The 27,810-nt window shown below is 43.2% G+C and overlaps 1 protein-coding gene across 1 annotated transcript; it reads left to right on the top strand.

Annotated features, from left to right (window-relative positions):
- Positions 1 to 733: 733 nt before the first annotated feature.
- ALOX5AP (arachidonate 5-lipoxygenase activating protein) lies at positions 734 to 22,874 on the top strand (the record flags this gene model as incomplete). The annotated part of the gene is made up of 5 exons (XM_084235151.1): positions 734 to 827; positions 7,745 to 7,844; positions 14,574 to 14,644; positions 18,690 to 18,786; positions 22,712 to 22,874. The coding sequence occupies exons 1-5, from the start codon at positions 758 to 760 to the stop codon at positions 22,872 to 22,874; spliced, it is 501 nt and encodes a 166-aa protein (XP_084091277.1). The 5' UTR covers positions 734 to 757.
- Positions 22,875 to 27,810: the final 4,936 nt, after the last annotated feature.

Genomic DNA, 27,810 nt, shown 5'->3' with positions numbered 1-27,810 from the left:
CAGTTGTTCAACATAATGATTCAGTATTTGTATACATTGTGAATGGGAATCTTCAATATTCTGTATAATTTCTAATTACTATTTACACTGAGAAAGCTATCCTGTAACATGCCATCTACTGCACCCAGCAGGTCCACTCTTAGACCTTCTCTCTACTTGCATAATTATGTTGAAGAGAATTCCTGAGATGGTGTCTCAACAATTATCTCAGAAAAGTCAGTTACAGTCCTTAGCAAGCCTTCCTGTTTGGAAGTTTTTTTTACAGGGTTGTCTGTAATCCCACTTCTTTCCCTTATCTGAATTCTTTGATTTGGTTTTATTTTTTTGTCTTTTTCTATAGAAATGGAGACATCAGCTGTCTCTTCTCCCTCCCCTACCCCATCTAGACCTTTTTTGTGGTTGCTACTCCAGACCCTATGATGTGTTAAGTAGTCAATTTTTTTTCCCCTAGGACTTCAAGGACAGGACACAGATCTTTTTGGTGCTTTATATATTTTTTTAAAGGCTCATTTTTCCTTTCTTTCCAGCTCTTCTCCCAAGTCCTGCTACTCCTGGCAGGTCACAATGAGCCAGGGCACTTTAGTGGTTAGATTAAAAAAAAAAAAAAAAAGGAAGAACACACTATGTAATTGTGCTGGGTCCTTCGGAAATTCTAATGATGAAAGACAGTGCAGGCCCTCACTTCCCTTTTCTGCACAGTGCAAGTCTGAGGTGCCACGGAGTCAGAGCAGTTCTCAGTGGGGAGTGTGAAGCAAACATGGATCAAGAAACCATGGGCAATATTGTCCTGCTGGCCATCGTCACCCTCATCAGTGTGGTCCAGAATGGTAAGGGAAGTCCCTCAGCCAGGGATGAATGCAAGGGTCCATGTTGTTTGCTACTTGTTTGCAAGGCTTACACAGTCTCTCTCTCTCTCTCTCTCTCTCTCTCTCTCTCTCTCTCTCTGCAATTTTTGTCTATATTTGCTTGTTTTTATTTGAATGTATGGGATGGGGTATATACCTTTCTGTGTGAATTTGGGACTTTCTTCTCCTGGTCTAGCACTTTAATGGTGAAGACTCATCATGTTTGCAGAGCCAGGGCAGCAATCCGGAGGCTTTACCAAGTCTCTCAGTGACATGTCTGCAATCAGCATTTTAACTATTAATTAATGTGGCCAGAGAGGGGCGGAAGGCAAGCAGCCTAGAAAGAGAAATATGTTCACTCAAGCTTTGGGCTTTACTAAGTGCAACAGGAATTACCTGTCATCTGTAGGCTTAAATAAAGTGAATTTGAGGATATGAGAGGAAAAGGACCTTATTATTTAATTTCTGAATTGCTTTTTTTGTGTGAGGAAATGTGTTCTTTGTAATACCTTTTTTTCCCTCTAGCCATATATAATTTTTGGGATGCATTTTCCATATGTATTATACGCTGACATAAAGAGAGGAGGTTTGCATTTTCATCAATGCTGCTATCACTAAAAAAAAAAAAAAAAAGCAAGCAAGATAACCCAGATCTGAAAAAGGCAGGGCTGTGTAGGACTTTCTCCTTAAAGCTCTGAGTTATGATAGTTTCAAATATTTTTATAAGAATCTCCAGTGGTTATGCATTTTTCAGTGTATTAAGATTGCATAATTCTGAAAGTCATTACTAAGGGCAGCTGCTATAGCTTAATAGTAATTACTGAAAGTTTACTCACTGCCACACTTTGGAAAAATGAGCATTTAATCAATTTGGTATTCAGATATTTCCCCCCTACTTGAGTGTGGACAGAGGCTGGTGATTAGGTTTCTAGGCACAGGTTAAGGCTTCCCTGCAGCCTCCCCTACCAGACAGGCCCAATTTTGCATAATGAACAACACTTGGCATCTTTCTGACCCCAACATTTCCATACTCAGTCACACGCAATGGAGCTGCAGCCAGAGAGGGAAGAAATGGATGGTCTAGGCTACCATTTCTTCAAGTCATTACTATGTCACGCAGGCACCATGCACGGACTCACTTGGTCTGATAAATTAGCAAGGTACTCATTTATTTATATGCCGACAGAGACCTCATTCTGTTCTAGATAGTGCTCCTGGCCTAGGAGGATGAGGTAGTGAACAAAGTAGCAATGGGAGAAGATGGGAAAGTCAGCGGAGTGGGAAGCCTGCAAAGACCCCCCAGACTCAGTGGAGGCAGTTGCATAGTGGGCAGGTGGGCCGTGCATGTTCAGCTCTATGCTGCACCCCGGCCTGTGTCCTTACACCTATGAAGACAGTTGACAACAGTTGTAGCTGGGCAGTCAGTGCCTCTCACTTGCCTGCCCAGATGGGGTTGGGATCATCTGGGAGGTTTGAGTTTGCTCAGAGCTGCTCCTGCTCAGTCCAGAAATTGTGTGTGTATATGGAGGGGGGGCGGTGTACAGCGTTTTTACTATGAGAACAGTGCCTTTATCTCTCCTAAGCTGCTCCAGGCTCCAGCCCTGCTCTGCTGAAAGGGTGTTGGGCTGCTGCGTAGGAGCACAGCAAGCTCTGAGCAGACTGGATGTGGACGGAGAGATTTCTAATGATTTCAGCGGATGAGATTAAGTCTTCATTGGAACAAGGAGGCGGGATTATAGATGGCCAGATGTCTGTGTCTTCACCACAATCTAAAGGCCTTGACTTTTGATTGGCCATTTAAGATAACTAACAACAGAACACAGTAGCCTTGATAACAGAGTCCCATGAAAGAATGAGTGGAATGGAGGCTCCCTGGTGGGAGAGACACCGTGTGGAGCAGTGCACAGCTATTGTTTTGGGCTGGAGACATTACATGCTGGGCAGACGGCTGGCTGGGGTGTGTAGCTGTGTTGATAGCAAGGCACCCACGTCACAGCCTTTGTCCTTCACCGGGCCCCTGTGAGCAGCGAGGGCAATTTGTGGGCAAGTGACTTGCCACATGTGCTTGGGGAAGGAACAAACTGCCATCCTTTTGAAGCTAGGAAAGGAGTAGTTGCAGACTTCCTGGGAGGCGTAGGCCAGCCAAGCTCCCTTCTGAAGTGCAGAGTCGGACTCCCACTTGGTACTGAGATCATTGTGCGAAGACTTTTTGTTTCTAACTGTTAAATGTGTCATGCAAGAGAGCGAAAAAAAATTCAAGTGAACTGGGAGCTAGCACCTCTGCTTGCTTGGTGCAATTTTAGGCAAATGCAAAGGTCCAAATGCACTTCTAGAGCCTTTCTTTGCAATTCTAATAAGCCTAAATATTACAACAATCGATCTGTTTCACAGAGTTCAGAAAATATGCAAAATCTGAACTTCTCTGCCCTCCTCCCAGTCCCCCAGAACCATTTGAAACCCTTGCTGTTAGTTTTTAAAAATATTTACATGTTGTTGCCAGGAACTGCACACTTGTCTTTCACAGGACAATGGAGCCCAGTTTGCTTATGTCCGGACTCTGTGCTCTTGACATGTGTGGGCTTCATTTTCTGGGAGAGGCCAGAAACTCATCCACCTCATAGCACTTCCTCCTCTGCCTTCAAACATTCCTAAGTCATCAAGATCTTCAAACTTGTGGACCTCTCCCAGCCTGATCTAGCAGAATGCAGATTTGGAAATGCCAAACAAGACAAAGATACATTTAAACTTGAAAATACAACATTCCAAAAAACTAATACCAGAACTTCCAAGGTCCACTTTGCCATGCCTTACAAATCTTGTCCAGAGAGCCTCCAACTTCTGCCAAGCTACCAACAGTTTTGACATGAAGCAAACCTTGAAAACACATACTTGGAGACAATGATCCCATAGGAAGCCAAACTAGTTAGATGGGGAGGAGAGGGTGGCAGAGGGAAGGGGCATAGAGCCTTGGGCATGAAACCTGGGTGAGAACAGCAGAAAAAAGATATATCTTCCCAAAGAGAACTGTTCCTGCAAACCTTTGGTTGTAGTAGAAAGTGGCAGAAGTGTTAGCATCATCCTCTCTCTAAGGGAGGCTACCTACAGCAGAAGAGTTTGTGAGAACTGTGATAAAGAGGGAACTTAAGCTGGAAGTGATGACCTACTTTTCCATGCCATCCCTGGTACTCCCACCCCAATATACACATTCACATGGAATCTCATAGGCACCCTATTAGAAGACCTAACAACCCAATGGGCCCTAGAAATAGAATAGACTCATGAAGTTCCTTCACTGCAGAAGTTTTATCCTGTCCTTAATAGTTCCTCCCTGCACACACTTGCGATGGAGTGCTTATACCCTACAGAGCTCCTTCCCATTCTTAGATGTATTGAGAGTTTGCTTTGTGTCAAGCAGAATGCTCCTGCTGGACATAATATTAGCTCATTTAATCATTGCACCCTTTGAAATATATACAATTTTTCCTGTTTTACAGATAAGCAAAGTAGAGCTTGGAGAGATTAGATCATTGGTTGAAGCTCCTAGAACTGTTATAGAGCAACCCCGATATTAAACGGGTTCCTGGCTGTGGGTCCTCACCCGCGCGCTTTAAAGGGACTTATGAATATTCTACTACAGACACACACAAAAGGTTAATAAAAGGTTTATTTACAAGAGAAAAGGAAATAAGGAAAATGTACAACTCAGGGAGAAAATAGGGAAATAAAGTCTTTAATGCGTCCTACCCGATCCGCAGACCTGGAAACCCAAAGTCACTCTCAGAGCTGGCCGGATGCTGCGAGCTGGCAGAGAGCCAAAAATGGGGGGATCCCCAAAGCCCACGTGTCTGCCTTTTATATCCACCTGGCTGCTTAACCCCACCCTCAGGTCCCAGCCACCTTCCCTTTGGTGGTGTTGGGATTTGGAGTTCCCAGTATCTTTGGCTTTGACCTGGGGTGGGGGTGGAGTCCACAAAGCCTATATGGAATTAGCTTTGGGACATCCTTTTCCCCCTAACAGAACCAATAGTAATGAAATTGGGATTCAAACTTATTCCAGATGCCTCCTATTTCCTTAAATTCACTTATTCAAGCCCTCTCATGACATTATTGATTATATTGAGCTGAAATTTGTTGCTCTATTACAGCTATCCATTGTTCCTATTTCTATTCTCTGGAAACGCTTAGATTGTGTTTGGCATTTTGTCTCAGCAAAGCACTGTAACATCCCTTCTTCAACATTTCTCATGACTCGATTCCCTTGCTGTGGGGTGGTCCACCACCTATCTTACCATGTTGTTTCTAAGAGGTGGATAGTTGTTTCCTGTGCAGAGATCCTGAAATCCAGGCCAATTCTATTAAAATAATCTATGTATGAGTTATTTTTCAAGGACTTGAATCACACTTCTGACTCATATTAACTTTGTGGTTAACTAAAATTTCAAGATCTTTTTATGTGATCCTGAGAAAGTTATTTCACTTCTCTTGTCCCTCAGTTTCTTAAGCTGACAAGTGGGATTTACTAATAACTCTATATGTGGTAGCTGACATAGGTAAAGTGACCCAGCATGTGGCAGATTCTCAGTAATCTTTGCAGCCTTCTCTCATTGTGACTCATCTGTCTGTTCCTATCTGGTTTAGTTTAAGGGCAACTAGCCAAGGTAAGAGCGTTAATTGCCATTGCATGCTTAGTTTCTGCAAGACAGTCAGGGATAACAGTGTGTGAATGTGGTGTGGGCAAAGGCAGCCCAACTCTTTCAAGGAGAGATGGGCCCTAATGGGGTCGTGGACTGAGGCAGTCTTGCTTTTGTTTGCATTCAAGTGTAGGAAAGATCTGAGTGTACTTCTAGGGTGAAGAGAAGACAAAGGAGACTGAAGGCTTAGGAAATGGGGAAAACACTGGTGAAACAACCACCTGAAGAGGGTGGCAAGAAGGGGTCAAGTCACAGGCAGAAGGTTAAGACTTAGAAATGAGGAAAGGGTTTATTCTCTGAGCGAAGAGAGGAAGAAGAAAGGAAGGTTCAGAGAAGCACAGCGAAGTTGTGGTGCTGGTTGCAGAAACGACCTCTGGCTTTCTTAATTCTACCCTTGTTCACATGCTTAGAGCTAAGGGGTGTTACCTTGGATTCTGGAAAAACAGTCATCAGAATTCTCTATTATTTTCTGTGGTATGAAGAGACATTCAGAATGCACAAGCTGAAGGGATCCCTGCAGCAAGCGTCAATGTAGCAGTGAGAGGAAAAACACATCCTCAACTATTCAGCTGGATTTGAATCTGCAGAGGAAAGATCTATCTTCCCGAAGAGAACTGTTCCTGCAGTGGCTCTTGGAAAGTTATTGAACCTCCCTGAGCTCTAGTGAGCTTGTCTGCAAAGTGGGGCAGTCCTGCCCACTTCACAGAATGATTGGTGCGAGGCCCAGAAAGGAAATGTGTCAGGTGCTGGCCTAGAGCCTGGAGTGTGATTTACCTCCATTCCTACAAGGCAGCCCCATCATATGCTCAAAATGGGCACATTCTTAGGAAAGGCAAGTAAGTACTTTTGCCAAAAAGAAAACCATGAAGGGCTTTTATTCATATACACAATTGATAAGGCATTTTCTCATGCCTTTTTGAGGAAGCTAATAAGAAGTTGATCAAAAGGAACCCTGTGGGTTGGTCCTGACAATCACAACTTTTCCCTTTTTCATTCTTGAAATAGGGCTAAAGGAATAAAATAGGAGGGGAGTGGAGAGAGATTTTCATTCCTTTACTTCCATGGCTCAATCAGTAGACAAACCCTGAGGATTTTGCCTCCATGGCAGTCATCTCGTATGCCTCACCCACTTACCCTAGTCAGCTCTGTCTTAGCTTTTGCCCCTGCTCTGGGTCTTACCCCTCTCAACACTCACCACACTGAACAGAGTGACGTTCCGATTATGCCATCCCTTGACTTATGTCTGTCAAGAAGTCTTAGTTATTTCTGAGATGGAAATAAGGTCAGGATTTCTTAACATGGCTCTCATCAAGGTGAAAGTTGGAACTGCTAGATCCACGGGGCACTTTCCTACTATCATCTGCCATTCCCTGGCTCACTGAGTGTCTCCTCATTGAGGCGCTCTCTGCCCACCCTGTTGAACACTTTCAGTGCCCCTGACCATGCTCTGCTTTCTCTTTTGTCTGTAACTCAGCACACTAGTGCATTTTCGGTTTGTGGATTTTGTTCACTGTGTGGTCTGTCTCCTCCCCTTCTATCCTCACTAGAGGATAGATGCTAAGAGATAAAAGATGTGTGTTATTGAAAGAACAATTTGCCAGCTCCCTCTTTGGCTTCATTTGGAATTCTGCATTCTGATCCCCCGCATCCTCATCCCGCCATTATAATCTGGGCATCCAGAACCAGACAGGCCTTGCCCCTGGACCACTGCATAGTCCATTTCACTCGAGCAGTGGGATTCTGTTGTCTCCTCATCTGCTTATCTGCTTGTCTAGCTCCTGCTCGTCCTTCATGTTTTATCATAGTTATCGCATCCTCTAGGAATCTTGCTCTCACCCAAGCACTGCATTACATTGCCTTCTTTGACTTTTGATAGCACTCTGTTCTCATCCAATTTGCCTTTGATAAGTCATTCTATGGTGTTATTTCTATTATTTGTTTGTCTGTTTCCTTCGACTGTATGAGCCTTCAATGTGGAGCTTATGTCCTGCCTACTGTCGCATCCACAACACCAAACACAGTGATTAGCAGAGGGTTAGCAGAGGGCAACTGCTGAATACATTTTTGCTGAATTTCATTTGAGAGAGTACATTTAATGTTCTTTGGAGGCCAACACAAGGGAACAGTTAACATTCTGATAAAATAACCGGATAATAGGCTCCTGAACATGCTCATTATAAACCAAATTCAACTCTTTCCCTCTGGCAGGGTTCTTTGCCCACAAGGTGGAGCATGAAAGCAAGACCCAGAATGGGCGGAGCTTCCAGAGGACGGGAACACTTGCCTTTGAGAGGGTCTACACTGCCAAGTGAGTCCAAACCCTGAAGTCCATGACTAACAGAGTGGGGGCATGGGTATGGGGTTCTCCCTACCGGCATGAAGACCTTCTTCAAGCTCCCAGGTCTGTCAGGGAAACTTCAAAAGCCAGGGCGGTGAACCTCACTCAAAAGTCTTTGTGGACAACTTTTGTCATCTTAGAAAGCGTTAGTGTTAAAAGAAAGGAAATGGGAATCTTGGGGTGGGGGGAAGAGAGCCGTCCACCCCACTCCCCTGGTCAGAAACCTCTGAGCCAGTCATTGAGTCATGGGAGTTGCCCCGTTTCCTGTGGGTTGGTCTGAGATACTACAGTGAAAACCGGGCATTATTGGTCAGCTGGCTTCGGAAGCAATGGGCAGGACTGACGCCTTCAACTCACCTACCCCTCTGCTCCCTTGGTGAAAGCCTGGAGGTGACACCCATAATGCCAGGTCTCCTTCAGCAAACGGAGCAAAAACAGAAAGAATGGGTGAATTGTGCAAATGCTTCCTACCCCACTCCCATACTTTACTTTTGAATAATAATAATAAAAAACCTGTTTGAAAACACCTGAACAGCTCGGTGAAGACTGGTGCTATTTGGGATGCAAATTCCTAAGGATGTTATTCAAACACTCCTTTTTTTCTTTATGCAGAGTGTATTTAAATAGCGGGTTCAAGCCAGGCAGTTCTGCTTCTTCTCTGTGATGGGAGGCCTGTCAGAAAGGGGGGCTTCCTCTGTGAGCTGGTGAAGGCATCCTTCCGTCTGGGCTTGGAGGTGACTTTGTTGTCTCCAGAGAGCCTTCCAAAGGGGAAGTTGTGGCCACCAGAGAAAAGCACTTTTAGAATGGCAAGAATGGCACACTCTGGATTGGGGGAGGGGAGGACTCACTAAAGGGTCGGGGGCCTCTGTGCTCTGCTGCATTCCGGGGAGCAACCAGGCTGGCCAGTATCTGCCATCTCACCCAGGAGTAAACTGGTCTACTTCTAAATGTCCCCATGTTTATACCTGACTCTCGTTACCAGCTCCCAGTTGTAGGAGTGTTGTTGGGTGGTGGTTGTGCAGCGTCATTAAAGGGTGGCTTGGAAGTTCTGCAATGGCGTGGGGCTCCTGGTCACCAAGGGGCTGAAGGCTAGTGGGTGATCAGTGCTGCCGGGATCCCCACCTGTGTGGGCACTGGAGTCCAACTCCTCAGACCCCCGTCCTTCTAACTTCTGTGAGAGGAAAGGGAAAAGTTGGGTGTGCGATGGGGTGTGGTAGTGGTGGGGAACTGTGGAGAGGTAGGAACTAAGAGGGGGAAGGAGAATTTTCTGTGAGATGTGTCTGGTTTCCCAGACACGGCTGCGGCTCTGTAAAGACCACTTCCTCCCTGGCCCAGCTAACAGTGCCGTGTGTGCCTGTGGTGGGTTGCTGAAGAGGCTGGGAGATCACTGTGCCAGGCAACTGTGTGCTGGCCACACCCATAGGCCCCCAGTGCTAGTCTCTGCAGGAAGTTGCTACGAGGGGAGTTATGGGCTAGTCCACCAGAAAGTCATCCCCAGCAAGAGCTTCTCCAAGAGCACCAGAGACACCGGGACACCATGAACCATGAACCATGGAGATAAAAGAAGAAAATTTAATTTTACAATCTAAAAATAAAAAATCAGGTTTTACTCATTTTTAACAAATGGATTGGGAATGTGTACATAAAATTTATAAATAAATGCACTTATCATAGGATTGCATGATCAAAACTTTTTTTAGTTGATGGAGTGTAGGATCATAAATGTTTGGAGACCATGACTATAAAGAAATAAAACAGCATAAAGGACACATGACGCTGGTGGATTGAAAAGTCCAAAGTGTATTTTTCAGCATAAAATATGACTCTATCACTGAGACAGACACTGCAAGATTTTGGGGCAGTTGATAAGCAGACACCCTAGCCGGTGTTACCTATCCATTCAGACTTTTTTTTTTCCTTTTTATTTTTATTAATAAATTTTATTTTTATGTTCCCCATACAATTGCAACCCCCTTATTTTGACCCCAATCCCTCCCCTCCCCACCCCTCACCCCCCATAGAGTGTCTCTGGTTCATAATTTGTTGATTTTGATATTTTCTTTCTTATAGTTATTCTTTTTCCTGGTCCCTTATTTAAGTTTTCTAGATTCCTGCTATGAGTGAGACCATCCGGTATTTTTCTTTTTCTTTCTGGCTTATTTCTCTGAGCATGATCCCTTCCAGCGCCATCCATGTTGCTGCAAATTGCATGTGTTTATCTTTTTTGAATGCTGAGTAATATTCCATGGTGTATATGCACCACATCTTCTTGATCCAGTCATCTATGGTGCTTTCCACCATCTCCTTTGAGAGAGAAAAGGAACCTCATCTTGACTCTATTCTCGTGTCTAAAACGTAGTTCAGGGGCTCCCTGGTGGCCCAAGGGGTTAAGCACCACACTATGAAGCAATCCGCAGCCTCTGCAGCATGAGTTTGATCCCCAGCCCACCAGGGAGCAACCCACATGGTGAAGCCGACCTCTCCTGACTCGCCCGCTACTCCCCTCAGCAGTACTTTGGTCAATCTGCCTGTTCTGTTCCCTGTTCTGTCTCTGGTGAATCCTCTCACCCTCCCACATCTCTGGCCTGTACCCCAGCTCTTGTATGCAGAAATAAATAAATCTTTAAAAAAAAAAAAAAAATAAAACGTAGTTCAAAGCCTGTATCCAGCTGATGAGCTCAGTTAGAGCAGTCAAGGCTTGATTTTTGGAGAAACAGCCTAGTTAATTGAATGTGTAAGTACAGATTGCAGAGAAGAGAGGGATCTCTGGAGTTGTGTAATTTTTTTTAAAATGTGTACCACAGATTACAAATCTGTGCACTGTAAAGAGAAGATGTTCTGTATGGCAAGATTTTAAAGAACATTTTATAGACTAAGGGACACAGTTATTCTTGATTCTCCAAGAAGGAAGATCTTATTTAACTACAGACCTTTCCTCCCCTTTTTTTTTTTTTTTTTTTTTTTTTTTTTTTTTGCAGAGCATATTAAGGGCTTAGTGTTTCATGAAATGCTTCATGGGAAATGACACCCTCTTATCCCTTATCCTTGAGATCTCTCCAAAACCACTCTAGATTCACTTCTACCCTTTCAAAAGATGCAGCACAACCACCAGCGAAAAACTTGTCAAATTATTCATTAGTATCGATACTATTCCTGTTATTAGTAGTGATATTTACTTATTTTAAGTAAAAGCTAACAAATATTAATTTAAGTGCTTCTATATCTTATTCTTAAATGTGGCGAAAAGTGAAAGGGAAAGTAGCGAGGAGTCCTTATCTCCATAAAAATATTGATAGTATAATGCATCCAATTGAACATGGCATAGTGAATTACCACAAAATCAGCTTAGCAGCTCACAATTAGACCTCAGGAAATGAGAGTCAAAATGGGCTTGTCAGTTTTGTCTTGCAGAAAGAAATGGCACAAAACTCTCCACAAAGGAAAATTTGGAATAATAATAATTTGTCAATAGGAAAGATGTTTTCATTGGGGCTTATAAGAAGGAAGATGTTACAGCAATAATAGCCACCATTTATTCAGAGCTTACTATGAGCCAGGCACTGATTTATCTTATTTTATTCTCACAACAATCCAAGGAGGTAATTACTAATGTCTCCATTCACCTTCCATAGATGAAAAATTGAGGCTCAGTGAAGCTAGGAAATGCACCCACATTCACACAGCTAGTAAGTGGCAGATCTGGTGAAGGGCCCAGGCTTTGTGGCTTTAATGGCCACCTGACTATCCTGTGGGCAGCTACATCACTGACCCAAGCCACCTGACTTCAGCCCAGCAACCATCATCTGCCAAGAAGGGCCATGTGTGCATGAACTTCAGGGGGAAGATGCATCAGAGTCCTGGGGAGGGAGGGAGACTGGCTTGAGCCAGAATGAGGAAACAGAACTCAGGGTATATCCTGGAAATCCAGAGGATGAGCACACTGTTTTGTAGTTGGGAGAATTTTATTTAACTCTAGACAGACCACGTTTTATTAGGGACAGCAATAGCTTGAGAGAATAGGCAGGGATGATTGAATAATCCAATGTTGAATCACTAGATAATTCTCCCTAATGAGCAAGTCTCTTGGACAACTAAAAATTAGGGAAAAAATTGCATTACCCGGAGAAAAAAAATCACTACTTCAAAGCAAAAACAGAAGCATGAGAATGAGAAGGAAGCAGGGGCAATCTTTGGTAGTGATTGATTTTTCAAACTGTTGGAGTATCAGATGTTTGTTCCCATCAGATGTAGAATATTATCTAAATAAAGAGGAATTCTCTCCCAGTTTTCTCAGTCCTGAGGCTGTAGTTTTGTGCCTGCAACTGTGTATAAGAATAGATTTGATGTTTGTGCTCAGTGGCTCCTGCAGTAACCACTTTGGGACCTGTTTATTCACTGAGTACTTCACCCTAAATGGTATACTCTAAGGGGTTCCTGTCCTTGGAGTTCTTATTGTACCTCTTGCTCAGGGAAGATCCCAGTATCCAGAGCACCTAGCAAGATAAGCCAGGGACATGGCCCAGTTTCTCTGCTGGGGACAGACCAAGGGCTGGTCCTTGGTCCATTCCAGAGTCCTAAGTGGTACCACTGAGGGTGAGATCCTACCAATTTGGACACATGTTCACAGCTGATGGGAAGCGGGGGGAGGGAAATCATGACAGCTGAATCAAGAAGGATCCAGATGAAGGAATGCAAGGAAGGAATTTGGATAAAATGTCAAATAAATTTCGGAAATACCGTCTTTGCTCTATGATTTGAATTATATTAGACCAGTAGTTCCCAAACCTGAGCTTGCATCTGAATCACTTGCAGGGTTTGTTAAAATAGATTGTTAGGCCTACCCACAGAGATTTTAGGTAGGAAGGCATCAACATTAGCTATTTTTAAGGTGAGGGAAGAGCATGAGGAACTATGGTGATAGTTTACAGGTAAACTGGTGGTGGTAATTTTATGGGGACTACACTTGAGAGAAGAAAGCAAACATTGTACAAAAATGAATAATGATGTTATAGATATATAAAATAGAATTATGTATATAATAAAATTATATATATATATATATATATATAATGCTAAAGAAAATTAGCATTTTAACAAGCTCCCAGGCAATACTGATGCTGCTGATTTCAGGAACCACACACCTTGAGAATCACCACCTTAGACTATTGCTCCTGCAAGCTTCACTGGATCTTAGAGTTGCTAACGATCAGTCTCTTTGCAGGTAAGGAAACTAAGATCAGAGAAATTGCTTTGGCAATGACAAAGGATGGTTAATGTCAGGCCAGGGACTAAATCTTAGTCATGTACCCTTTCCACCCGATGGCTTTGCTTTTCCCTCTCTCATGCCTCCAGGGCCTGTCGTGTTGCTTTTCTGTAGTGGTGCATCTTGCTTGTCTTGGTCTAGGCTGTAAAGTCCTCAAGAGGACACACTCTCTTTAGCATAGATGAAAAGGTAACTGACTTGGTTTTGGAGACTGACCAGGTTATGAATCCTGCCTTTGCCACTCCTTATCTGGATGACCATGGGCAAGTTATTCAACTTTTTCAACCTTCAGTTTCTCATTTGAAACATGAGAGGAAAGTGGGAGGTAGAAAAAAAAGTCCCCTTCTCCCCCTCCCCCAAGATGTCTATTCCTGGGAACTCAGAGGAGGTTACATTACAGGGCAAGGGGGAATTAAGGTTGCTTACTAGTTGACCTTAAGATATAGAGATTATCCTGGATTATCTGGGTAGGGCCAATGCGATCACAAGATCATTTAAAGAGAAAGGAGACAGAAGAGTCCGTGTCGAGTGATTGAATGGTAAGAAAGACATGATTGTCCTTTGCTATCATTGAGGTTGGAAGAGGTCTACCAGCAAGGAATGCAGGTGACCCTAGAAGCTAGGGTGGTAAGGAAGTGGATTCTTCCCAGGAGAATCCATAAAGAATGCAACCTTGCAGGTACCTTGATTTTAACCCATTTCAGACTTACCCTCCAGATAATAAGTTTGTGTTGTTTCAAGCCACCAAGCTTGTTGCTACTTGCTCCAGCAGTTACAGAAAAAGCATGCAATCTCCACGTACTCACAGGATTGTGGTGAGTTGAAAGGAGACAAGAGTATGACACACCAGCACAGGGTCTGGTGTAGCGTCAGAGCCCCTCCTCGTGAGCGAGATCTGAGACCTGCAGGCAACCAGGGCACCACCAGCGAGATAGTTCTCTGAATAGCAGCTTTTCTCAATCATCCTGCCTTCTTTAATGCCTGAGGCTCACCTCTCCTTGCTCAGCCTGGCCTGCGGGTCTGAGCTGACTGGTGTGTCTGACAATAAAGGCTTCCTTAGTGGGGCTCTTGCTCCCCCGCCCTGCCTGCGCCACAGCCCTGCTGTCTGCGTTGCTCACTTTTCAATTCCAAGAAGCGCTTTGGCACAGCCAGGAGCAGGAACCCTGCCAAAGCGAATGAATCAAGAAACCTAGTCTCTAAGCAGCTTCGTGGAGGCACAGAGGAAATGGATTCTGAACAGTGTGCTCTCTCTGCAGCACTGTTTGTTTCTGATGCAGCGACAGGATGCTGCTTCTTAGTGGTTAGATGTAAGTGGAATTAGGCTTTGTGCCCTATGTGTGAGGGGGATTATTAATTTGGGCTTTCAGATAGTTTTTAGATGATACTGTGGTAATGTGTTTTTTGATTTTTCTCCCCCTTGCTTATTTGTTCTACAGCCAAAACTGCGTAGATGCATATCCCACTTTCCTTGCTGTGCTGTGGTGTGCGGGGATACTCTGCAGTCAAGGTAATCTGGGCTTCTCTTGAAATGTTCTTTTTCTGAAATGGGAGGAGGTTCAAGTGGAGGTTTTTTTGTTGAAAAGACTTTGCCTGACCTCCAGCTCCAATCCATGAAGCCCTGGAGAGCTGAGAACCCCCAGGAGGTCGTGTTTCAGGCATGCTCTGTGACTGTGCAGAGGGGAGCGCGTGTGATAATGCATTGCTAATGCCTGCTCCCTGGTGACTGGTTGAGAGTGACTGCCTGCACTGACAAGGGTGGGTTTAAGGCTAAATGTGACTCAGAATCCTTAAGCAGTGTTAGCTCAGATACAAGGGCATTATAAATGAGAGCGCCTGAGGGATCTATTCTGGGACCGCTGTCACTTGGCTCTTCTGCTAATAAGCTTCCAGCATGGTGGGGCTCCTCCAGGCCTGGGTTTCAGAGCCACTGACTAGCCTCTAGCCTTCCCTGGGTTATCAGCAGCCCACAGTCTTGACTCCAGCAAGTTGACTCCTGGAATTGCTTTAAAATTAAATGGAAACCAGAATCATATTTTGGGAACCCCTTTGGATTTTGGCACTGTGTTTGGTGGAGGCTTGGCATGAGCTGGCCGGGCTTCTATGTTGTGGCCCGGCTTGGTAGGTGAGAAGAGGCCACGAGTGTCCTTATCACCTTCACCCACTCTGCAAAGTAGATAGAGTGGATATTATTTCCCTCCATTTCCTTTGAGGACATTTTGGTTCAGGGAGATAAAGTAGCTTGTCACAGATTACTCAGCTGGTAAATAAGAGAGCCAAGATGAGAGCCCTGGTCTTTCGGGAGAAATCCTGTGTTTTCTTTTACTTTATTCATTTGCATTATACATATACATATAAATACACATATACATACATATATGTATACACACACACACACATATATATACTTTGAACACCTACTATTTGTCAAGTGCTGTCCCTGGATACAGAGTTATCCATAAAACAGAGATGGTGGTGAGACACACAGCAATGGACCAAATGAACCATAGCAGATAAGTGAATGGATGAATCACTGCCAAGCATGAGAAGCCCCAGGAAGTGAATGAGTAGGGTACAATGTAGACAATAGAGGGGAAGGATGGCAGCAGAAAGCAACTGAGGGACACCATGTGGTCTCCTTCTGCACTCCACATGGCTGTCAGTAATCTCATTATTTATTTCCCACTGTCTACCCTGAATTAAATAAGAAACATGTCTGGCATTAACTTGAAAAATCAAGTTGAACTATGCTTGTACTAGGAGTTACGGTTCCTTTTATGTTTGAGATGATACTTGATATAGATGAATGTAGAGTTGTTCTATCCAGATGAATACAAAGGGACTTTGAAGGTGTTTCAGAGCCCTGGAAATATGCATTTCCTGCCAAAACAAGTTGGCATTGTCAGGCGACAAAAATGTCAGTAAACCCTGTCCAATCACCATCGTTTTTATAGACATTGTAGATTGAAGAATATTTTTAACTGAAAGGAATCTTGGAGATCATTCTAGTCCAGTCCTTTCACTTTACAGAGCAGGAATTCAAGCCCCAAAGAGACAAGTGACTTGCTCAAATCACAGAAATTTGGAGTCCAGATTTGAACCCACAATACTCCTGGTGTTCCACGCAGCCCAGGTCCACTCCAGAGGCACATTTGCTGCATAAGAGCAAGAAGGGTTGATTACAGAAAATCAGAGAAAATTACCCCTGATTCCAGCAAACTCATGTTCAATTTAGTTACTCTTGAAAGAAAGATGGGTCGGTAATTACAGCAGAGTCACCCAAATGGGTCAAACCAGGAACAGCTTTGTCTAAGGCAAACTGAATTGTGATAGTTTTGTGACTGTCAAAGAATAGGATGACTCTCACCAGCAGTTTCAAGAAGGTGCTTTGTTTTCTTATCTGCCATATAACAATAGTAATTGGAGGGATGAGGTGAAGTTGTAGAAAGAACATGGGTTTTGGAGGCAATTCCAAGAACACTTATTGATGGTGTCGTGTCCTCCCAGCCCTCCTCACAACCCATCCCCTCTCTTTTTCCCCTCCTCCACCATCTCCAACCCTGCCATTACTCAGCTGAAGTCTCATTTTCTCACTTGTGAGAAAGGACCATATCTACTAACAGTGTTCCCAGGACGATTAAGTGAGATGCTGTGCATAAGGCCCCAACACAATGCTTGGCATCCATTGGATTGATTCATAAAAACCATCAATATATGACTATTCATGACTCACAAAATGATGCATTCTTAACAATAAAGTTAAACCTTAAAATAAATCCCAATAAATGTTATTATTGTTGGTGCTGTTGGTGGTGATAATGTTATGAAATCAGGCAGACCTGGTCAAATCCCTCTCCTCCCTCCAGGCTACCTATTCACTCATTATTCATTTATTTGTTCTTATTCATTCAGTTGGCAAATATTGTATGAAAGCCAGCATGTGCCAAGCATTATGGCAGCACCGAGACGATGGCTAGCACAAGCCTGCTGCCTTAACGAGATTTTTGGTTTGGTAGATGACCCTGGGCAAACTGACTTCCTTGAGACTAAATTCTTCCTATGTTAAATGGTGACAGTAATATACTTCTCACCAGATAGGTGGGAGGATAAGAAACCCACATACCCCAAGTCCAGGGGCTAGTACCTGACATATTATAGAAAGCACTGGGTCAAAGCAACTAATTTGGTATTTAAATAAAACTGGAGGTTTTATCCTCAGGTCTCTATTTCCCCTTCATAAAGATTCTTGATAGGTAGAATTGCTGAAATCAACTCTGTCTAGATGTAGAATGAATTAAGTCTTTGCTTTCACCAGTGCTGGTGGAGCTGGGTTTTTTTAACTCCCAGATCCAAGCCCTTGGTGTTACAGGGCAGGGAGAGGGGCACCCTAGGCCCCGCAAACCTGCCTGCTCTAAATGGGTTCTGCCATCCGCCGCATCAACACAAAACATAGGAGACTTTAATGGGAAGGAACTTTAATAAAACTAGGAAACAATACAGGTAAGGCAAAGAGTCTAGTTTCTAAATCAAGCACCCAAAGTTACCTGTCCCCTCGTGGGTAGAAGTCCACCCAAGCAGGATTGGCCCAGAACAAGGCCCCAAAGCCAGCTACAAGTCTAAAGCATCTTCCAGTGGGGACCCACAGAAACAGATCAGAAACAACCAGACAAGTCTCGAAGGAAAAGAGCAAAATCAAAATCAAGACAAAAACCACCATTGTCACCTCCCCATGGGTCTCTCAGCCACATCTGTGTCACCCAGTCCACGACCAAAAGGCAAGCGCAGTTTCTTCATGTGACTCTCGGCTCCATGTGCCTCCTCCAGGTCTCCTTCTGGCTCTCCATCCTGCTTCCTTCCTTCCTCAGTCTCCTCTGCAGCTTCTCTCTTTATCTGTTCAGCTCCACCCTCCCTTGGGTGGGGCAGGAAACCTGGAACCTCCCCCTTTCCTGGGGACCACCCTGTTACATTGGGACTCTATAAGGTTATCTGGGTGCTGCCTGTAGCAGTTCCTTGAAGAGTACAATTCAAAAAGAATCCCCTGCCCTAGAGATTTTTTCTGAACAATATTGATTATTTGGAAAAGTTTAGTCATTGGGTTGCCTGGACACCTGGAGGTAAATGGTGTATTTTTGAGAGAACAAACCCCACAACTGGGCTGGGGGTTCCAGAGCAACTCCCTACCCCCTGCATTCACTCAGCAGCTGATGGTCTTACATAAATCCCAGGATGCCTCAGGCCCAAGTTTCCACATCCTCAAATAGAAGAGATGATACTGGCCTTGTTGAAAGGATTAAAAATGGATGTTGGATATGAAAATACTTTGTAAACTTTGCTATGATGCCTGTAAAAGGTAACACTACTACCATTGAGATTTCAGGTTTCTTCTAGCAACAGGTTTTTGTCTGAAGTTTATATTAGCGAGGACTATCAGAACCCGAGGCGTCTGCTAGATTTGTGTCTCACATTCATTTCCCATATCTGAATTAATATCGTGTTAGTTTCGCAAGTCTTGGCATCTATAAAACTAACACAAATGTTTTCCTTTTTCTATTTAGTTCCTGCCGCCTTCGCTGGACTGATGTACTTGTTCGTGAGGCAAAAGTACTTTTTTGGCTATCTAGGAGAGAGGACTCAGAGGAGGCCACTGGTGCTGTTTAAGAACCATGGAGTGTTCATGCTTTTTGAGCAGGAAGAGTGATAATTCACAAGAATATTCTGCCTGGCATTTAAGGCTCTGTGTGGGTCACTGATGGTGGGAGGCAAAGGCAGATGAGGGTCCTTCATGCTCCCCTCCCTGAACTTTGTGGCTTCTGAAAATACAGCCCGGGGACATGACTAGTTTCCCCATTCAACAATTCCTCCCACATTGCATTGTCTTCACAAAGGATACTTTTAATGCTTTGCCCTGCACCTGCCCTTGCAATCCCCCACCCTCCCCACCCTCCTCTCCCACCCTTCAGACCTTGGACTTAAATGACTTCTTTGTATGACTTCCCAAGGCCTCCGTGAGCATGAGCGGAAACATTTCATTGTTTGCCTAGGTAAATGAGAACTAAAGCTTACACCTTTGGATAAATTCTTTTGAGTAAACAGATCTTCTGGGGACCAGCAGAAAGAATGTTCAGAAAACAAGATGCAATCACATGCAAGGGATGGAACCCTGAATGGAGGCACCAGTGCATCGCTTATAGATATTGCCAGACAGAAAGCCCCAAATCAGCAGCAGGGCTGGGAATCTGCACTTCCATGACATAAATGATGAAAATAGAAGAAATGTTCGCATTACAGTATGCTCTCAGTTCCTCAGAGATTGGAATTCCTAAAGTACCAGAAAGTCTTGGAGAAGCAGGAATATGTTCTGAGAGGCTTGCCACCCATGTGCGCACCCCTGCCTTCCCACTATTTTTTCTTCCTTGTCTAGTCACAACACTCTGTCCTTTTACAATAGCTCCCTTCTCTGCTGGTTAATGGGCTCTCCGTTCAGATAGCATCTGTCAGTGCTGACAAAGGCAGTGACTCTGGGAAGGTGAAGGCTCTCTATCAGGGGAACTGAATCGCTAAATGAATTTAGGCCAGTCAAATGGTGAGTTGCAGCCAGAGAGAGTTTCCTCATAGCAATTCTTTTCCTGTGTGCACCTCTTCTTTATTCCTCTCCAGTGCATTCTTATTTATCCTCTAACACCACAATTCTATGATTCTCTCTCACCCTTATCAGCACTTCCCTAAATGAAACTCTTTATTCTCTTTTGCCCTGGAAACTTCTATTTTTCCTTTTGCTAGATGATTGATGTGTTGTCAAGAGTTGAGGGGGTGAGTGTCTTTCACTGGGATAAGGTGGTTCTTTTCTCTTGGGCCAGCCCTGTCTTTCTCTCCCAGTCTTAGGGATTCACCCCAGTCACCATTCTCCTTACCTGTCCCACATGCTGGAATCTTAAAGACAACCTGTGGAGCATGACAGAATGTGTCCACTTACCCAAAGATTCTTTTTGTTTCAAAGGTGATCTCTACGAGGGAATGAATGGAGGTAGCAACAATAAACAATGAGATATAGACTTAAAGTCTTGTAAATATAGGTTTCTCTGAACTCCACTGAAATGTAAATGGTGGTAAAGTGTTTCACCAGCCCTTAACCCACTATCTGCGCTAGTTCTAGACCCTCCTTGCTGCACCTGCCTTTGCGATATTCACTGATCACAATGCTCTTCCTGCTGAGACAAACATGGCTTCATGATACGTCTTAACAAATAGTTCTGAGCAGTTGTCATCAATAGATGTGATAAACACTAGATGAAATGTCTAATCCTAATCTAGACCAAAATATAGCCTGAGGTAGATGCCTGCCTAAGGGGCTCTATGGTTTTCAATTTGCCTTCTTGAAACTACTTGCTAACACCCTCTTCTTTTCCACATCTCAGCTCTGTCCCTGTATTGTCACATTTGGACTCGGCAGATGCCTTAATGCCCCAAAGCCCTCAGGATCTGCTTCTATCCACTGAGATCCTGCCCCCAGAATTTCTCCCTTGGGCTCTAGATCATCTTTTGCTCCTCCCCAGAAGTTGCTTTGACCCTGTCCACTGCAGAAGCTCCAGTCGTTGCTGATCCAGTGGGTAGGTAGGACATTCCTTAACAGATCTCCTCCCCCTGCTCCTCTACCCAAGCTGCTCTCTTCATTCTTCAAGCTGCCCTGCAAGGATTTTGACGCTCCCTCCTTTCTTCCTCACAGAAGTTTATGGCTCTTAGTCCTTCATCCTACTATCTGACCCCATTCTCCCTGTTGCATTAGTTTGTATCCGTAACTACACAGTACTTATGAAAAAATTTTAGTTTCTTTCCATTTCATTCTAAACTACTATCTGGGCCTACACTCAGAGGTGGTTGGCATTGTATTACTACACTATTTGCCTTTCATCATTTACCTTCACGAGCTGGTACTACGCTGCTCTCTGTCTCTTCCTTGGATCCCTGTCTCCTGATGGAACTCCAGCTACATTCCTTCTTGCAGTTTGAAGTTCCCTGCTCACTATGGACAGGCAAAAGATTGGCATCTTTTGAAGCCAGTGAATGCAGATTAGCTGACTCTACCTTCTCTTCATTTGTTTGCACATGCCTTCATCGCTTTGCCCTCTGCCACACTGAAGTTTTCCGTGGCTTTGCCTGAGCCTGTACAGGATCTCTCCTCTCAGGGCCATAGCCGATTTCCAGGCTCATCCCTCCCTCCCCCTATAAGAGATACTGTCTCACTTCCTGAGTATGACTATGAACAGGAAAACAAGCAGAGAAGAACACAGCTGACAGAGGAGCAGGGTGGTGTTGGCCAGCAGCACTTCTCAAGCTTCAACATGCCCCTGAGCTAGGGAGAGAGCTTGTCAAAATGCAGATTCTGATTAAGAAACTCTGGGGAGAGAGAGGATTGGAATTTTTCATTTCTGCTCCCAGTAGCTGCCAGTGCTGCTGGTTCCCTGTGAATAGCAAGGAGATTGATACTCAATTGCTGAATGATTTCCAAATTTGTGACACAGGGAAATTATGTGTTACATTGTGAACCTTTGAGGTTTCTTTCAAAGTGGTAAAATTTCTGACATTAAACCCATGGATGCCAAATTCTGCTCTTTCTGATTACAGCAAGAAACAAGACTCAGCAGCATCAACTCATCTGTTTAGTGGAGCTGACTATCTTGTTGAGCCATCCTGATTGCCACAGGGTCCCCTCACAGGGGTCTATACTAACAGACTTAATGAGCCATTTGCTGGACTTTCCATCCATGCTAGTGCAGCACAGATGGCTCCAGTGACAGAGGTCCCATAAGGGGTCTGCCGAGGGTGGAGAGGAAGCCAGGGTACCTGCCGATCACAATTAGGTGGTCATGTATCACTGGGGAAATGCCTCCTTGCCCCAGCAGATCATCGCCTAAGCAGCTTAGCACTTAGAGTATTTAAGAGGAGAATATGAATGTATGAAATTCTTTCTTAAAATGTAAAGGCCTGTGTTCCCTTGCTGAAGGCCCAATTCTCATTAGTGCAAACATGAGTTATTCTCAGGCAGCCTGGGGAGAAAAGATTGAACAGTCAGATGCTAAAGCACCTTTAGCTTTCATCAACCTCCCTGGCTCATTTAAACCATCTTCTCATATAGAGGTACTTAAAGTCCTACATTATATACAGTTGCCAACGTGGATCTTGTCGGCTCTCCTGGTGGAAGCTGTCCTAAAGAGGGCCTTGAATGAGTTGGTGGGATTCCTGATCCCCAGTCAGAAAGCCTCTGACCAGCAGAACCTGCCACCCTCATGCCACCAAGTTGCTGGAGTGCAGAGGGAGTCGGGAGCACATGGAGAAGCTGAATAGCGCAGCCCTAATGATGATGGGTTTTGAGGTTTAGGCTCGTTTAGCTTCATTTTGAAATATGTTCCAAGATTAATAATAGTGAAGACACTTCCATCCTTCACATGAAGTAAATGGAGCGTTCTTGGGTAGAAGGAGCTATAATTTAAACCCCATGTATCTCAAAGAGATAACAATTTTTTGTTCAATTGGTGTCATTTATGCTGCTTCTACAATTTTCTCTTTCCTTCTTTTCCAGCACACCTGGTTACATATTTGGGAAACGCATCATACTGTTCCTGTTCCTCATGTCCATTGCTGGCATTTTCAATTATTACCTCATCCTCATTTTCGGAAGTGACTTTGAAAACTACATAAAGACGATAACCACCACTATCTCCCCTCTGCTGCTCATTCCCTAGCTTTCTGCTGAAGGCAGGCTTGGTGCTCTCATCTAATCAATACGTAGAAGTCATCATAACTCAACCCTTTAAAGGATGCAGCTCCTCTTTAGATAGCTGTAAATCTAACGGCCATCTGGGCTTGCCAGCTTGAGTTAACCTTGCTTTCCTGGAAGAAAATAACTTGGAGTTAGCACCACCTCTTGAACATGCCAGTGGCCCCAGAGTTGTTATTCAGGCCCATTTTGTATGTTTCTGGACTTCTCCTTTCCTGGTGTTTTGTGACCAAATTTATGGTTTCCTAAAATAAAATGCAGAGACATATTTTAGGCTGTTGGCTGAATATTTTGTGGGTGTGTTTCTACAATTGAATGACTAGTATGTTTTCTTCCAACTAAATGGTAGTAATAAAAATATAGACTCTCTTTACACACACACACACATCCCCACACCTGAGAGGGTGTGTCAACTGTGATTATTTCTGGGTAAAGATATTTGGGCTACGTTTTACTCCCTTGTTTGCATTTTCATGTCTTATTTGGAATTTATTACTGAGCAAATAAATACCACTAAGCAAGGAAACAAAAGATACACAACTGCAATGTGGCCTTTCTCCCAGGAAGCGTACCCCAACTCCAGGTAGCCCTGGAGTGTTGCCCTCTAACCTGCCATAGCACCCCATGCACACCTCAACTACAACACATACACATTACAATGTAAAGATGATTCTTAGTACATGTCACCCTTCCCCACTAAGTCGTCAGGTCTTAAATTCCCTGCTGTCCTCTCTGTCTTGTTTTTCTTGTGGCAAGTTTAGAGAATGGCACATAGTAGGTGCCCAATGACTCAAACTGTTTTGGAACTCAAACAAGTGTCCTGTAAAGTGATAAATCATAAGGTATGGTAGGTGAAAGTTTCTTGAGATTAAGATGTATTTTTTCAACAGTTTGATTGAGGTAAATACATTTTGGAGAAGCAAAACAAAACAAAACAAAACAGACAACACCACATCTCCACACTATCCTCCCTACAGAGAGACTTCCTTAAGAATCTTTTGTTCACTGTTAACCTCTCTATACAGCCCCATGTGGATTAAGTTGGTGTTTTATGGGCTCAGAGTACCCAACACTCGTCATCTCATGAAGTTTAAAATGTGCTGTAACTCAGTGTCAGAACCTAGGATAATGTCGGGCCCATGATCATGTCCCAAATATTGGTTGGATGTGTGAATAAATGAATGAATTCATGAATTGCTGGCTGGTGGTATTTAATAAAACATGTGTATGCAGACATTTAGCATATTGTGAACAGATTTGTACCCACTATCATGTCTGGTATCTCTTGGCACAAAGAACACAATTTGGAAGATGATCAGGCAAGGTCAGGACAAAGAGAAGCCACTTCCTCCGGGAGCATCAACTCATGTAGACTGAACTCTCAATTGAGGTGACCAGCAATATACCCCTTACATCCCCAACAGAAACTCATGGTCACAGTCTCAGTACAGGTGAGGTGAAGCCTGACTCTTTCTTAGAGTTGTAGACTTGGGGAGCAGCGTGGATGGAGACATGGGGTCTATATAATGTCAGGATCAGTACTCCTTATGTGTGATGCTCAAGGCAAGCAGCTCTCTCATTTTGAAGGACAATCCTCCACGTGAACATGGTTTCCCATTCCTGTCTGATGGTCCAACTTAAATCCCCACTTGGACTTTCAATGTAAAACTCTATCTAGTAGGAGCTTCTAGATGCCAATTGCTTCAGTAGAGTTGCTCCTACTCTTAGCTCTCAAGAGAGAACATAATTCAAATATCCTAGCTGGGCATTTCTTTTCTTTTCTTTGTTCTAACCATCTGGTTTTCTTTTCTTTTTTTAAAATAATTTTTATTGAAGTAACATTGCATTATAGTATTATAAGTTTCAGGTGTGTATCATTACAAATCAACATCTGTATATATTACATTAAGTTCACCATTAAAAGTCCAATTTCATCCTTCACTATACAATTGACCCTTTTTATCTGATTTAGCCAACCACCTTCCTCCTTCCCTTCTGATTATAACTTATTTGTTCTTAGAGTCTGAAAGTTCATTTTTGCTAAATTTAGTACATGGGTTTGTTTTGTTTCTTTATGTACCATGTATGAGTGAAATCATATGGTGTTTTTTTCTTTCTCTGGCTTACTTCACTAGGCATAATACTCTCTGGATCTATCCATATTGTTGTAAAGGGCAGAATTTTATTCTTTTTAAAAATAATTGAATAGTGTTTATGCCATTAGGTATATATAACACATCCTTTTCTAATCACCTGCTGATTGTTCCATGGGTAGAGGTCCTCAATGCTGAGTTGGGTCTCCTGCTCAAGGTCACAGGCTGTAATGAAGGTGCTGCCATAGCTGTGGTCTCAGCTGAGGCCCATTGTTCTCCTACAGGCCATGGTTGTTGGCAAAACTCATTTATTTGAAGTTTTAGAGAAAGACCTTTCCCTGACTTATAGCCTCCTCCTCAACCAGATTTTCTTCTTTACAGCCTACAGGAGATCATCTTTGGTTCTTTTCATACCATTAGATTCCCTTTTAAAGGGTTCACCTGGGCCTCCCTGGTGGCACAAGGGGTTAAGCACCTCACTATGAAGCAACCTGCAGCCTCTGCAGCATGAATTCGATTCCCGGCTGGCCAGGGAGAAACCTGCATGGGCGAGGCAGAACTCTCCTGTCTTGCCCGCTACTCCCCTCAGCAGTGAGTGTACTTCAGTCAATCTGCCTGTTCTGTTCCCCACTCTGTCTCTGGTGGATCCTCTCACCGCCCCCACCCCCACATCTCTGGCCTGTACCCCAGCTCTTATGTGCATAAATAAATCTTCAAAAAAAAAAGTTTCACCTGATTATTCACAGAAAGAGAACAAAAAAATTATGAAATATATTTGGGACTACAAAAGACCCCAAATAGCAAACATATGCTTGAGGGAAAAAAAATGGAAAATGCTCTTGACTTCAAGCTATACTACAAAGCAATGGTAATTTTAAAATCTTGGTATTAGAATGGAACAGATACACAAATCACTGGAAGAGAATTGAAAGTTCAGAAGTAAAACTACATACATATTGGCAACTGGTCTACAGCAAAAACACCAAGAGTTTACAACAGCAAGTCTCTTCAATAGATGGTGCTGGCTAGGCTCTATGGTGACAGTTCACTGGTGATGTGGTGGTGGAAGATTTATGGAGATTACACCTGAGGGGAGAAATCAAATATTGTACAAAATTAAACAACAGTATAAGAAAATAAAAAAATTTTAATCAATAAAAATAAATAAATAATATAAATTACATTAAAAAATAGATGGTGCTGGGAAAACTGTACAGCCACATGCCGAAGAATGAAACTAGACCACTATTGAACTCCTAACACACAAATTAATTCAAAGTGGATTAAAGACTTGGATATAAGATATGAGACAGTAACATTTATGGAAGAAAATTTAGGCCATAAGCTCCCTGACATTAATCGTAGAGAATTACTCCAACAGCAAGAGAAAAAAAGCAAATATAAACAAAGAAGACTATATCATACTAAAAAGTTTCTGCACAGTGAAAGAAATTTTCATCAAAACAAGAAAACATCATCCAAAATGGGAGAAGACATTTGCTTATCATAGTCTGACAGAGGGTTAATATGCAAAATATCCAACAATAAAAAGCAAACAACCCAATTAAAAAAATGGGCAGAGGATCTGAATAGACACTTCTCCAAAGACGACATAGAGTTGGCCAATAGCCAGTATTAAAAAGGTTAATACTCTCTGGGTCCATCCACATTGCAATAGAAGAACTTCATTTTTTATAGCTGAGTAGTATTCCATTGTGTGTGTGTGTGTGTGTGTGTGTGTATCTATATATCACCACGTGCAATAGACCCTTCCTTTTTCCTGTTCTTTCTTTTCATGTTATTTTATATTGCAAAACCCAACTGACCCCTAACCATGCCTTACTTCTCTTCTCTGGACTTATCACCACCAGAAATTAGATCATTATTTACCCTTTTATTTGTTTATCATCTGTTCTCCTCCACTAGGATGTAAGCTTCAAAAAAGGCAGGGATTTTGTCCATATTTTTTTTATCACTCTACCCCTTGGGCTGAAAGCAGTGCCCGGTACATATCAAATGCTTGAGGAGTCTGTGACAGAATAGACTGGTCTGTCTGATGCCTATGGTTTATGAGATGGTGCAGCAGAGCTGCAGGCATTGTGTGCTGATGGCTGAAGGGCTATGAGCAAGTTTGGACAGGGAACCTAACAGATGTCCATTTTTACTGAGCAAAGTTCCAGCTATGGAACCTGTTAAAAAATGCAAATTGCTTAGAGCTACCCCAGACATACAATTTGGTAGGTCAGGAACTGGGCCTAGGAATTCATAGTCGTGTTAAGATTCCCATACTTTCCTGATGCAAGTGGTTGTCGGCCACCCTTTCAGAGACTTATTGCTCTAAAGTTGCACCACCCAACATGGTAATTGCCAGCCATAGGTGGCTACTGACACCTTGAAACCTGGCTCTCAGGATATGTGCTGTAAATATGAAACACATATGTTGAAGACTTAGTACAAAAATGATGTAAAATACTTCATTAATCGTGTTTTTGTAAACTAAATTTTTATTGCGGTAACAATGGTTTTTAACATTATATTAATCCCCAGGGTACAACATTGTAATCAATAGTATTTTTGTATTGATTACACATTGAAATTAGAACCTTGAGTATATAACATCTTAAATAAGATTTGTTAGAATTTTGATTGTTTATACTTTCCTTAATGGGCTTCCAAAAAATTTTGAAATACATATGCAGTTCATGCTCTATTTTTTTTTTTTAAAGATTTATTTATTTATTTATACAAGCACTGGGTACAGTCAGAATCGCGGGAGGGTGAGAGAATTCACCAGAGCCAGAGGGGAGA

This window comes from Talpa europaea (assembly GCF_964194135.1).
Source record: "Talpa europaea genome assembly, chromosome: 6".
In the NCBI taxonomy this organism is placed as follows: Eukaryota; Metazoa; Chordata; class Mammalia; order Eulipotyphla; family Talpidae; genus Talpa; species Talpa europaea.
The sequence above is the reverse complement of the archived record's forward strand: the minus strand, read 5'-3'. Positions and strand labels throughout refer to the sequence as shown.